Source organism: Episyrphus balteatus, chromosome 4 (genome assembly GCF_945859705.1).
Source record: "Episyrphus balteatus chromosome 4, idEpiBalt1.1, whole genome shotgun sequence".
Classification (NCBI taxonomy): Eukaryota; Metazoa; Arthropoda; class Insecta; order Diptera; family Syrphidae; genus Episyrphus; species Episyrphus balteatus.
This window is the reverse complement of record NC_079137.1, coordinates 29,493,265-29,506,727: the sequence shown is the minus strand read 5'-3', so window position 1 is coordinate 29,506,727 and position 13,463 is coordinate 29,493,265. Positions and strand designations below refer to the sequence as shown.

At 32.5% G+C, this 13,463-nt stretch overlaps 3 protein-coding genes across 6 annotated transcripts; 1 reads left to right on the top strand and 2 right to left on the bottom strand.

Moving 5' to 3' along the window:
• Positions 1-346: 346 nt before the first annotated feature.
• On the bottom strand, positions 347-2,585 carry LOC129918954 (transcription elongation factor B polypeptide 3). The gene has a single exon (XM_055999723.1). It carries the CDS (start codon positions 2,364-2,366, stop codon positions 366-368), a length of 2,001 nt encoding a protein of 666 aa, XP_055855698.1. The 5' UTR covers positions 2,367-2,585; the 3' UTR covers positions 347-365.
• A 700-nt stretch (positions 2,586-3,285) lies between these two features.
• LOC129918922 (guanine nucleotide-binding protein subunit gamma-1-like) lies at positions 3,286-8,859 on the top strand. Of its 2 annotated transcripts, XM_055999690.1 has the most exons (4): positions 3,286-3,430; positions 3,490-3,684; positions 7,806-8,017; positions 8,080-8,859. In XM_055999690.1, the coding sequence occupies exon 4, from the start codon at positions 8,189-8,191 to the stop codon at positions 8,390-8,392; it is 204 nt and encodes a 67-aa protein (XP_055855665.1). In that variant the 5' UTR covers positions 3,286-3,430; positions 3,490-3,684; positions 7,806-8,017; positions 8,080-8,188; the 3' UTR covers positions 8,393-8,859. The 2 variants fall into 2 exon arrangements, with proteins under 2 accessions (XP_055855665.1, XP_055855664.1); XM_055999689.1 differs by having other exon boundaries at positions 3,286-3,684.
• LOC129918920 (guanine nucleotide-binding protein subunit gamma-1) lies at positions 5,923-6,757 on the bottom strand. Of its 3 annotated transcripts, none has more exons than XM_055999687.1 (2): positions 6,633-6,757; positions 5,923-6,414 (listed from the first exon to the last, which is right to left on the bottom strand). In XM_055999687.1, the coding sequence occupies exon 2, from the start codon at positions 6,392-6,394 to the stop codon at positions 6,182-6,184; it is 213 nt and encodes a 70-aa protein (XP_055855662.1). In that variant the 5' UTR covers positions 6,395-6,414; positions 6,633-6,757; the 3' UTR covers positions 5,923-6,181. The 3 variants fall into 3 exon arrangements, with proteins under 3 accessions (XP_055855662.1, XP_055855661.1, XP_055855663.1); XM_055999686.1 differs by having other exon boundaries at positions 5,923-6,512; positions 6,577-6,676; XM_055999688.1 differs by lacking the exon at positions 6,633-6,757 and adding an exon at positions 6,577-6,632.
• Positions 8,860-13,463: the final 4,604 nt, after the last annotated feature.

Genomic DNA, 13,463 nt, shown 5'->3' with positions numbered 1-13,463 from the left:
CAACACGATACATTTCGTCGGTGCATGATAGGGGTAATTGATTTTGTTACAGTTTCATAACCCTAACCCTAAAGTATCTTCTTTTGAAAATAATCGATATCATGAAAGGAGCCTCTATTATAGTGACAAAAAATGATTAGAGTACAAACTTATTGGATTATTGTATAATCAGCAATGTCCAAACGGGAGCTCTCAATAATATTTGATATCATCACAGTCAAGTTGTACAAATAGAAAATACACAATAATTTTCATTCATAAATTCAACATAGCAAACAAATAAAAATAAAAACATTTAAAAATAATATTTTTGTTTAGCCCTTTTTATTTTTATCAATTTTATTTATTTTTATTTTTTCAACTTTTTATCTCTTATAAGTTTTCTTAATAAACTGCAACGTTTTAGCCATCAACGGAGCTTTTTTAATCCTCAAAGAATTACTATTGGCTCCAACAGCCAATTCTCTTCCAATCTTTAATCGAGGATCACCAGCTACAACAGTATTATGCGATGCAGACGACAAAGCTGCTACCCTTGCTGCTGGTGATGCTACCATTTTATCATTTGTCCCATATATTTCTTGTTTGCGTTGGACACTCCGTGGAGGCTTAACCACATTGTCTACGTAGGCTAAACGAGTCTTCTTAATTGGCAGCGCGCTTTGCTTTTGAGATATTTTAATATTTTTAGTAAGTATACTAAGTCGCCTTTCTTTTTCGTCCTCGCATCTTAAAAACATTTCTCGCCAAGTTTCTCCTTCTTCCCTCATCTTACCACGGTAATGTCGTCCAACATGTTGTTGCCACAAAACATCAGTGTCTTCTAATAAATAAGCATTGTAGTCTTCAAAATTCAACAGTTGTTGCGGTGTAGTACGCTCCAGAACTGGCCTCAGAACATCGAACGGAACACCTCCAGTGTATTCCAGAGCATCGATGTTTTTTTGCAAAATTCGAATGCAAATATCGAAGAGAGAGGGAACTGATAATAGTGCACCCGTCTTTACCCCAGAATAGACTTTAGTGCGCATAGTTTTGGATGTTATACCCATGCTAAGATCATCATAGTTGAAAGACGCCGGCTTCTCTGGGAACGATGTGGGATAAATGCAATTCATGACATTTTGGTTAATGGGAGAGGGTTTGTAATTGTCTGATATCTTAACTGATGGTGCTATGGGTAGATTTAATGATATATCAAGTTTAGTTTTGGGTGATGTCTTCAAAGCTTCGGGAATTAGATCCGCAGTCGGCTTGCTTTGCTTTTCAACGACGACAGACTTTGATGATGAATGGCGTGGTGGTGGTGTTTCTACGACTGGCTTCGTCGATTCAGCAAGTTTCTGGAGTTTTTTGTTTTTCTTCGAACTTCCACCTATACCGCACATTCCAAGAGCATCAGAAAAACTAGCACCCATTGTGCTGTCGATACCGTCATTGACAATAAGCTTTGCTTTCTTTGCTTTGGGGTGATGTGTGTCTGTCGCCGTTTCTTCATTTGGCTTTGAAGTTGAAGCTGACGGTTCCATAGTATCGTTTAAGTCAACTTCTTTTTTGATTGATCTGTGGGAAGATTCCTCTTCGCGATGTCTTTTAGACGAACTCTTACTTGACGATGACTTTGATGAACTGGAATTGGATTTATCAGCATGGCTCGAGGATGATTTGTGGCTTTTTTCTTTGCCATTCGACTTGCTGCCATTCGATTTACTACTACTCCTGCTTTCGTGATGGTGATCGTTATGTTTACTTTGTGTTTCCTTAACCCTATGATGATTTGAATCTCTTTGGCTATCCGATTGCCTTTTTTCTTCCCTATCTGAGTGTCTTTTTTCTTCTCTATGATTTGAATCTCTGTGGCTACTATCTGAGTGCCTTTTTTCCTCTCTGTGATGATTCAGATCTCTTTGGCCATCGGAATGCCTTTTTTCTTCCCTATGATTTGAATCTCTTTGTCTATCTGAATGTCTTTTTTCATCTTTATGCTTACCATTATTATTTGTAAGTCGGGCTTCAGTTTCTTTTACTTCGTTGTGGGTTTTGGTGGTGGAATACTCATTATCGGTAGCACCAATGCTATTATATCCGTTTTGTGGTTTTTCTGGTGATGACGCAGCAGCTACTTCTCCGGTAGCAACCATATTTTTCCATTTAGTGACGAGTCCTTTAGCAGCATCTCCAACTTCTCCATTATACTTTCTCAGTGAATTGACTGTTTTTCCCACACCAGTTCTTTGTAAATGATCGATGGTAATTGGCAGAGCGTCTAGTTTTCCAATGCAATGAAGTAATTTGGTTTCATCGTTGCGGGCTTTCTTGATGGCTTTTTGGTAGTGCTCGATGATGTTGCAGCCATCAGATGACATGATTTTGAATTTTTATAAACAATTGAATATTTGGCCCGTTTCAAATTAATGCGACGGGTAAGATGGAGGTGTTGTGAGAAGAAAAAAAGGAAAATTTTTTTACACTACAATGCTTGAAAAGAAAATTTTAATTATATTGTTGAAAGTATATATACGCCACACAAAAATAGAGAGAAAAAAGAAAACCATCTGACAGGGACAGCTGACACATGGATGACAGCTATGACGTAGAGCTAGAAGAAAGAAAACTGAAATGTAACGTAAAGTAAAACGTAATTAGATGTCAAATGCATAATTCGTAAGGATAAGCTTTGTTTGATTTGGAAATATCAAGGCAGGGTTCGGAGATTCGGAGTTTCGCTCATCTGTGAGTACCAAACGAACAAAAGAAAATAAAAAAAGATATCTCCTAAACCGGGTGAAAACCAAAACAAACCAAATTGTTCAAGGACGTGCGCAATTTTAGCTGCGTTCCTTTGGAAATATTTATCTACTTTTTAGTACTTAAAGCTGCTTTGAACTACTTTTTCAGTATAGCAAAGTAGATCAAAGTAGTTTTAAGTACTAAAAAGTAGATAAATATTTCCAAAGGAACGCAGCTTTTAAAGAACTGTTTTTTGTAAAAAAAAACTTATACAAATCGATTTCAAGTGTTTTTTTGGTAATAACGTTCTACTATAACTTAATTTAGTGTCTTAAAATCGAAAAAATTACGGAATTTAAAATATATTTCTATGCTGTAGTTTTTGCTTTTTTTGTTTTGTTGGTTTGTTTTTGCTGGTTTGTTTTGGTTTTCGCCTAGTTTAAAACGTCAAAATGGTAACTGTAAAAAGAAAGAGAAGACAAGGACAAATGTTCGAACTTCCATATTGATAGAATTTTATTTTTTTGCGATCGAAAAATTCAACCGAGAATTTAATTTTTCGGATCTTTGAAAACAAAATTTGTGTTCGCGAATCAAATTCAATTTTTGGGGAACTGAAAAATTAAATTTGTTCATGAATTTATCGTAGAAGATCCATTCGCGAACCGATCGTAGATTAAAATAAAAAAATTCTTTCTGTGTGAGAATTTTATTTTTTTTTTCGGACCGTGATGAATGTCTACATATATTTTTTAATAGGCGAACGATATTTTACGAACCTTGTTTTAAAGTTGAAAGTAAAAGCCGTTTTTTATTATCCCACTTGATGATCTAAAGTTGGCAGAAAAGATGTAATTTTTGCTTCCCAATTTTTAAGACGGTGGGATAGAAACGTACATGGTGGCGAGAGAAGACAAAATTCTAGAGGCATTAGAGCGCAACTATAATCAATAGGTATGTTATTAAATGGGCTAATGTCTAAATGGCGTGTAGTAATGAGCGAAAACATACAATCCCATAAGGCCGGCTATACTGCCCATAATCTCATAAAGGCTCTAACTACATTTTATATAGAGTTATAGAGGGAAACACTAAATCTAATATCGCAATTTGCATACCTATAAAAATGAAAAAAATCAAAAGTTCACTTTGAATTTTCTGACTTATTTGAAGACCTAGGATAAAAAAATAAATGAGAATAAATTCCTTAACTCCAAATATGCAAAAAAAAATCAAAATCGAAAATTTTGTAGTTAGGGCCTTTACGAGATTATGGGCAGTATAATGCACATAATGCGTTGTTCGATCAAGATTCTTTAATTATTACGCTCTGAACCGCATGGCATGTAAAAATTTCTCAGAAATGAAAACAACATGGATGTAAGGGGATGGCGAAATAAATTAACAGCCCTATTCTGGCAAGCTTCACAAATCACAAAAACCTCACAAGGTGATAATAACTCAATTTTTTTAGGATTTAATTAGGTAGATGGCACTAAAAGCTTAACTTCATTGGGCACTTTTTGCAAAAGTACCTACCAAAGTAAAAATATATTTTTTTTAGTTCCTTAAAAAAATCGAATTTAAAGCGATCTTGATACGATTTTTGTGTAAAGCCTATTACCCAGATGGAGAAAAATTCTAGCTGACTTTTTCGTTTTTCTTGACTTATTCTTCAGCCGCTTAATTGTAACCGATAAAAATGTGATTTTCTAACTGAATCTGCGTACAACTCGGCTGAAATTCTCATTTTGTGTAGCAGTTAAATTTTAGCTCAATCCGGGCACTATAGCAGGCTTAATAAACAATGTGCTGAACATGTTTTTTTTGAAAAAAAATTTCTTTAAATTCGATTTTTTTAAGGAATTCGACATTATTTTACAATTTTGCTGTGATATTTTCGTATGAGAATTTTCGTTTCGCTTCAGCAGCATTTTACGCTTAAATTCTTACGAAATTCTGTTCCAATTCATTTCAGTTCTTGTTGTTTTTTTTAAGATGAGAAAAAGTTTTCTTTAAATGTTCAAACCAAATTTCATTACATGCTATCAATCTTTCATGGAATGAAAAATTACAGATAGAATGCATAATATAACATTGCTCAAGGATACGTGGTCGATTTCAAATCGAATGAGCTAAATTTAAGCTTCTGACTCATCAGAGGCTCTACTCTTTCGTTGTCAATTTCTAAAACGAATATTTTATACTGTCTATTTCCAAAGCGAAATGAAATCTATACTACTTTCGAAATGAAAATTCCCAAAGTGAAATTTTTGTATCCCGTAACACGTTTTCGAATAGCAAAAGCATTTGAATACGGAAAATTTGTTTCTACAACAAATGTGATAGCGGAAGGAATATCTGAAATTGTTATGTACCTAGGTATGTTGATGGAATTCGTGTTTGCAAACCCATATTTAATACAGACAAATTGGAGAGTCCATGACGATAGAGAAATCCAACAATTTATGGAAGAGATTTGTATCAGAAATAAATGCGAAAGAACCGCAGGCCGATGTGAGATGCCAACCTGAAAAAAATTCAATATTTTTCCGTTCAATCCGTTATTTATTTTTTGTATCTTTGTCCAACCTATTCAATCTATCTGTCTACATATTCATTAAACTAATTCTATAATAATTATGTATTATAACAAAGAAAAAAATACCCAACTCGTTTTTTTATTTATTTTGATCACTTGGTTTTATAAATTATTTTCTATCATCGTGACCTTTTTTATAACTTTAACTTCTACGTAGGCTTGAGGTCAAATTCGTTTTTTATCCTAATTTTTTTTCGACGTTTCTGTGGTGATTACAACCTTCTCCAGGAATAATACTAAGCTTAAAAAAATTTAAGAGGTTTCTTAAATCAACAATGGGTTACTTAAAATCTTTAATTTTAGCTGGATTATCTTTCTTTATTTTTATAATATTTTAAAATTCAATTAATGAAGTCTTGAAGAAGACGTGCAATTCAACAAGTAGATACCTACATTGTCTCATACATTTATGTAGAAATTAAGATGACTAATGAATAGGATCAATAACCTAAACAAACATTCAAAGCCTAGGTACAATTCAATTGACGAAAATAATTGTACAAAGTTCAAAAGAAATTTAATTACATTTTGCGAAATACCAAGAATGACCTTGAAATTAAAACAAAGGAAAAACCAAATAAAACAAACAATTAAATTACTCACAATGAAAACGAAATATATATATTTTCCATAATAGTAGCAATTGATACAAATACTAGGCAAGACTCATTGAATCAGCCATGTTAAGAATAAGTTCCAGTAGTTTTGTAGTTTAGCAGGTCATTGAAATTACGACATTTATATTTAGAAATTTTTTTCAATTTTATATGAAATGAGTGAGAATACGGATGAATCATAGTCATAGCCAGGTGTAAAAGCGGCCATCTTTCCAGTCTCCTCATAAATAATTTAGAGAACAATGCAAGAACTCTTCTCACGGAAAGGATTTACCTTTTGACTGGAAAAGCCAGTGAGAAGGTGATCCTCTTGTTCGTGCTCGGTGATGTACTTCATCATTTTGGCGCACGATTCCGAGATGGTCTGGCGTTCGATGGCGGCCTCCCGTCTCAGTTGTTCGACATTCATACGCTGTTGCTGGAGTGTTGATGACATTACGTCCATTACTGCAGTCTCTGATAGGCCTATGATGAAAAGTTTTTTTTTTATATTTTGAACAAACTTGAGTTTTTTTTTTTTTTTGGTTTGCGGATCGGATGGGGTCAAGAAGTAAATGTGTGTGCTGAAAAAATTTTGTTTTATGTGCTGAATAAATAATTTAAAGCGAATTTGTTGGTGAATTGAACCTTTTTTTTAATAAAATAAAGAATTGGAAAAAATATACTCAAAAAACGATACACACCCAAAAGAAGTTTTGCGATTTTTGATGAGTTTGACAGATGAAAATTTGACTAGTATACTTTTCTCTTTCTAACGCGGAATATATAGTTTTCTTACGTAGAAAGATAGTAGATGGATGGAAACTTTTTACAGGGTGATCAGATTCTAAACTTTGTATGAAGAAATACCTACTTTTAATTTTTGATTAAGGGCGAGAGAAATTTTAGAATTGTATGGATTCTTTGAGAGCTCTTGGTGTTAAATGAAGTCCTGTTGTTACATAAGGGGTATTCACGATCCGATACAACTTGTCTAGTATTATTGTAAAAGTGATACTAGACTGCAGTTGCATTTTATAAAATTTGTATTTAAAAAAAAAAAAAAACAAGTGTCAAATCCATTTTGACATTTGCTTGAGTGTCTACTACAGATTATATAAAGTGCGTGCAGGATCTATTGTAAAAACATAAAATTTTACAATAAGACAAATATTTAATCAATGGTTCAGCAACTTTTATCTTCTGAGATCAATTGTAAAGCTGAGGTTTAGAACTGGTTGAAGGTCCATATAATATTAAAATAGCCAAATTCGTGTTTGAACCAAAGTTAAAACACAGATAATTCACCTAAGGGCCAGTTGTACAAATATTTAATCCGTGGTTCAGCAACTTTTATCTTCTGAATTCGGTGGTAAAATTGATTTTTAGAACTGGTTCTAGGTACATATTTGTTGAAATAGATAAATCCATCCTTGAACCAAAATTGATCCACTGCTAATCCGCCGAAATCGTCGAGTTAAATTCCTGATCCGAGACTGAACCACGTTTGTACAACTGGCCCTAAGTCTTCAAATTAAACTTCTGAACCAAGGCTGAGCCCCGTTTGTTCAACTAGCCGTCATAGAATCACACAAAAGACTTTGACCGACCTGCATTAAAGTGATCAACTCACTTGCAATTCATCGTTACACAAAGTTGTACAAATATTCAAACCTTGATTCAATAGTTTGTATCTTCTGAAATGATAAGGACAGATGACTTTTGAGGTTCATACTGGTTAAAATAGTCAAGTTTATCCAAAGTTAAGTACAACTGAACTGACTCTTTAACTACATAAATTGAAAATGCCTAAAATGCCTTAATTAAAGTAATACAAATTTTGCAAGCACTTATTTTACCATTGTATCCATTTTTAGATAAATTCTTTATGCGATGATAGTTGATAAATGTACCACCCTGTGAAACGAATTTTAATAAAAATCTTTCTACTAAACATGCCCGCCCTCTGTGAGTGTGCACCCTCAACAAAAATCAATAAAAATAAATTTTGAAGTTTACTCCAATAACCCACTTTTGCATATTTACAGGCTGCTTTTAAGAACAAATTCCAAAAAAAAGACTCCTGGAAGTATAATTTGATTTCTAACCTAATCTAATATTCAAATTATTTTCATTATTCTTTCTTTGAAGCTTTTTTTCTCAAATATTACTCGCCCACCATCTGTACCTTTCCAGCCACAATCTGCCGCAAAGAAAATCCATCAACATAGGACTCTCCGAGACTGCCATTCTTGACATAATGGCTGCAAATTTACAACAGCAGCGGGCAATAAACGAGCAGCTCCAGCGAGAAGCTGACATTCCCAGAATGTCAGTTTCAGAGGCTAGCTCTTTGATGATAAAATATGTGTCGGAGCACGAAAACGAGGATTGCTTGTTAAGTGGCTTTTCCAATCAAAAAGTCAATCCATTTAGGGAAAAGAGTTCGTGTGGTATTTTGTAAGGCCTTAAAAAAGGTCTGAAAAAGAAGCTCAATTTGTGTTCTAGAAACACAAACAAAAAAATAAAGAAAACTAGTGTCAATGTTGTGTGTACCTTCCTACCTATTTACGACGATGAGTCTTATCGTTAAAAAAAATTATATATCAAACCAAAGTATTTCCTTCAGCACTATTATACATTATACAAAAAAAAAAAGATAACTGCAACTGAAAACCGTCTTATCTAGATTTGTAGTTTTGTAGAAATATAAGAAATATAAAACAAAGTATTTTACAATTTGTAACTATTTACTGGAACTCTGTCGTTTAAAAATTAAAAAAAAAAAAAATGAAGTAGTAGTTTACTATCAGCACGAACTGTGTGCAAAACTCTAAGTATTATAATTATGCCATGTGATTGAATAAGCAAATAGCAAACATTAAATATTTAACAAAAAATATGTAGTTAAAAATATACTCGTATACAAAACTTTATCAAAGAATATTTGAGTCTTTAATTTGAACAAAAAAGTTAAAAAGTAGGTACCTACTTTTGTCTTAGCTAAAAACTATGAAAATATAAAGAGATACAAAAATAAAATCGCTCTAGTAGCAGTCGAATATTAGATATTACTACACTAACAAGGTTTATTACGAATCCCGGAAATAAAATAACACACGTAATGACATTTTGTATGATAGTCAGTAACCAATTAATTTTAGAGACAGTACGACAGTTCTTATTTTTTAAAGAGGACCACACCGGAAGGGTATACGGTAGCTGGTACAGGTAAATGTATGACAAAACTTCTAAATCAGAACATCAATTAACAAGGACTACACCTTTCCGGTGTGGACCTTCCTTTATATAGGAAGTTTTAATTCCGTTTCAAATATCGGTAACTTGCTTTCTTGACTTTAACTGAACCTTAGTTTTCTCGGGGTTTATGAAATAAATCATGCCTGAAAAGAAAGGGTATAATAAATTTCAGACTTTCCCGGATCCCTCGGATCCCATGATTATGAAAGTGGACTAAGTCACTTTTTGCATTGTTTAAAGAAAACTTACCTAATAATTTTCTTATAACGATTGAATTGTATTTCTTTTTTGGAATCACTAAAGGAGTATTAAAGAAGTTTATTTATAGTCCGGTCAATTTAGACATCCGAGGTTACATTAATTCCCAGCAAGCTGAAAATTGGTAGGATTGTTGGAAACACCATCATAAATTAAATTTAAAAAGTCCTCATCGATCCGAGGTCTGGAAAAAAATTTACGGGGGGTCAAAGGTCACAAAAACTGGTTGTTCACGATTTTCAGCAAAACGGTAAGTCTCATCAAAAAATTTACAATGCAAGAATTGTAGACCAGATTATTATATATAAAAAGTGTCATGACACTTTTTTTCCTAAGGCCCATCGTTTCTTAGGTATAACGATTCAAAAAGTTGAAGTTCAGTTGTAATCGTCATAATCAGGCCTATTTTGAAAAAAAAACTCCTAACTAAAAGTTCCTGAAATTTCATTATTTTTAAAGCTTGAATTTCGTTCTTCAACGGTTAAGAATATGGGAAAGCAAAAAAAAATGGAATTTTTCGCCATTTTTCCGATTGGGGCCCTTCTCCCGAAACCATTTCCCTGGGAATTTTTGTTTATAATATGTCTGAATATATACAGGGTGTGCAATAGAGAACGGACAACCCTAAAACGGCTGATAGCTACACTTATGACTGTTCTAAAAACAGATAGAAAAAAGTTCTATCGCAACCAGTTCATAAAATATTGGCTTTTTTTCGTTCAGTGTATTTTAAATTTTATCATCTTGTGTTTTCGTTCACTACAACCACGAGTGAATGAATTTTATTTATTTCTTTTTTTTTATAATTTTCTACAATAATTGTATGAGTACATAAATGCTTAAAAAACTGCATAGCTATTGCACATTTTTGTAAAAAAAAATTTGAAATCTGTTTTTTGATGCAAAATGTAAAAAAATTATTTTATGAAAAATTTTAAACACCTGTGGTATAAAATAAATCTATAGAATCCTAGGTGGCCAACTTTCTTAAAAATATTCTCGTTTAAGGGGAATATTTTTAAGAAAGTTGAAAGTTTTTAAACAAAAATTCCCAGGGAAATGGTTTCGGGAGAAGGGCCCCAATCGGAAAAATGGCGAAAAATTCCAATTTTTTTTTTGCTTTCCCATATTCTTAACCGTTGAAGAACGAAATTCAAGCTTAAAAAATAATGAAATTTCAGGAACTTTTAGTTAGGAGTTTTTTTTCAAAATAGGCCTGATTATGACGATTACAACTGAACTTCAACTTTTTGAATCGTTATACCTAAGAAACGATGGGTCTTAGGAAAAAAAGTGTCATGACACTTTTTATATATAATAATCTGGTCTACAATTCTTGCATTGAAAATTTTTTGATGAGACTTACCGTTTTGCTGAAAATCGTGAACAACCAGTATTTGTGACCTTTGACCCCGCGTAAATTTTTTTCCAGACCTCGGATCGATGAGGACTTTTTAAATTTAATTTATGATGGTGTTTCCAACAATCCTACCAATTTTCAGCTTGCTGGGAATTAATGTAACCTCACCCCCTTTTTTTAGTCTAATTTGACCGGACTATTACTGCGATTTCGCTTTCAAATAAACTTTATTTTTATGCTAGATTTGATCGTTTTTTTAGGAGTGACTTAGTCCACTTTCATAATTAATTGCACATATGTTTAAATCATATAAAGTGTATTTATTTTTCTTATCACGCTCAGATTATAAGTTTGGATTAGATAAGATTAAGATTTATTTTATTTAAATTTTTACAATAGCTTATAATAGGATCAAAACTAACGGTACTGGCGATATAGCAAAAATAGAAAAGTTAGACTCTGTGAACCCCCAAATAATAATTTTTTTTTTTCAAACCCGGTTTGATTGCCCAAGGTTAGTCCAGGAGAGCACAAGATTTTTTTCGCTAGCTTATTCAGCTAAAAATTGTTGGTTTTGCACTGTGGTTCGTTTGCCCAACGTTAGTCCAGGATATCCTAACTTTTTTTGTCTTTATATGACTATTTGTTCAAAAGATACAACAAAAAACTTTTTTTCATATCAGAAACCGAAAAAGTTGTGATTTTTTTTTTTCTGTGAACAAATCGTTAGTTTAAAACCGTGTTTTGTTTGCCCAAGGTTAGTCCAGGATAGCCCAACTTTTATTTTAGCTATCCAACTATCTTAGATTAAAAATTATAGAAGCATTATTTTGTATGAACCTCACAAAAAAAAAAAAAAAAAAAAAATAGTACGCATACACCACAGTGACCTTTTTAATTTATAATTTCGAAAAAAATACCTCCGAAGATGCAAGAAATTTTTCTCCTAGTCTGATCTAGCAGTTATTTATAAGGCTTATATTCGATCAAAGCTCGAGTTTAACTCCCACATATGTATGAATGGGCAGGTGCTCCACTAACCTCGTTGAGTTTCTTGGATAGAATACAAAATAGAGCTATAAGAATGATAGGTGATAGATCACTAACTGATACAATTACGTCTCTCGAGCACCACCGTAACGTCTCATATCTCACGTTGTTCTATCGTTGTTCTATTTTTATTTTTAAGAGGTTGGTAATTTGAAAAAAAATGTTTGTCATAATTTTTTTGAAATATTTTTTTTCAAAATTTAGGTTTTCGAAAATGGGGAATAAGTTCAGGGGTTGAATTACGGCATACGTTCGTTATCGTATGGTTGCTATGTGTCCCTATCTTTTTCTACTAATTAAATAGAGACACAAATATTAAAAACGTTAACGAATGATCGTAATCGTATGCTTTAATTCGACCCCAGTTTTAAGGTTTTAAGTTATTTTTAATAAATAATTATGTAATTACTTTTAATACTTATTTATATCTTTTTAGTTGTGCCATTTGCAAGGAAATTAAAACAATTATGAAAATTTTTAGTACGCAACATTATTTCAACATTGCATATAAAAGTGTTGGTGAAATTTTGCAAAAGCGTAATAGGTACTAACAAAAATGATTTATTTTTTAATTTTTTTGTGATTCAAGAATATTTTTTAATAATATCTTGGAATGCAATATTACTAAGGATAATTTTTAGTATAATTGTGCGAAATTAGAACAAAATCAACTAAGCCGTAAAGCAGATATATGTAAACTAAAAAAAAAATCAGACGCAAAGTCTACGTACAAGGATTTCACTTTTCTACAGGGGGAGTAAGGGGTTCAGATAAAAATCTGAAAAAATAGAGGACTTTTTTTTTATTTATTTGTAGATGATTGATGAGCGGATGTCTTCATCAATTTTCGAAAAAAATCAAATACCTAGGGATCGGCTGTACATACATTATATAATTTTTTTTTATGTAAGTACCTACCATTTTTATCATAATCTTTCTTAAAATTTTAAATTGTTTCCCTTACCAAATATAATTTTTTTGCACTGTTTTGGTAACAGTTTATGGCAATAGCTCTCAATTTTGCTCACCAGGAAGAAACAAAAGGTAGATTGGTTTGATCCCGTGTTTCCTTTACCTCCCCTTTACCCCCTTCTTTTAAATCGAAGGCTTGTCCAAGTTATGCATACATGTCCAATAATTCAGAACATAAGAACAAATGAAGTCAAGAGTCTCTTCTTTAAGTACAAAAACACACTAAAATATTGTAAAAATATACATTAAAAAAAAAGTACGCATACACCCCATATCCCCCCAAAAAATTCTTGAAAATTTAAACCCTTTGGCTCTGCGCATTGCCTGAAGACCATGAAAGGAGGAGAAATAAAATCGAGTCAAATATATACTGTCAAATTTGCAAGCTTTAAAAATACAGTTGCCATTGTTAGAACGGAGCTTTGTTAATTATTTTTTTTTTTTGAAAAAGCTTTCAGGGTTCTCTTTTCTTAACACTTTACGTGTGAGATGAGTATGAGTCCTTTTTCGGATTGAAATAACTATCGAGACGAACTCTTAAAAATACAAACTTTGGTCAATTGGTACTCTGATATTCTCTCTTCAAGTATTCTATCACACTTGTGTATAGTAGACAAAACACCCAATGTTGTGG

Excerpts from the sequence above, each read along its gene's own strand:
- LOC129918954 (XM_055999723.1), bottom strand. The coding sequence starts at position 2,366 with ATGTCATCTGATGGCTGCAACATCATCGAGCACTACCAAAAAGCCATC.
- LOC129918920 (XM_055999687.1), bottom strand. The coding sequence starts at position 6,394 with ATGGACGTAATGTCATCAACACTCCAGCAACAGCGTATGAATGTCGAA.
- LOC129918922 (XM_055999690.1), top strand. The coding sequence starts at position 8,189 with ATGGCTGCAAATTTACAACAGCAGCGGGCAATAAACGAGCAGCTCCAG.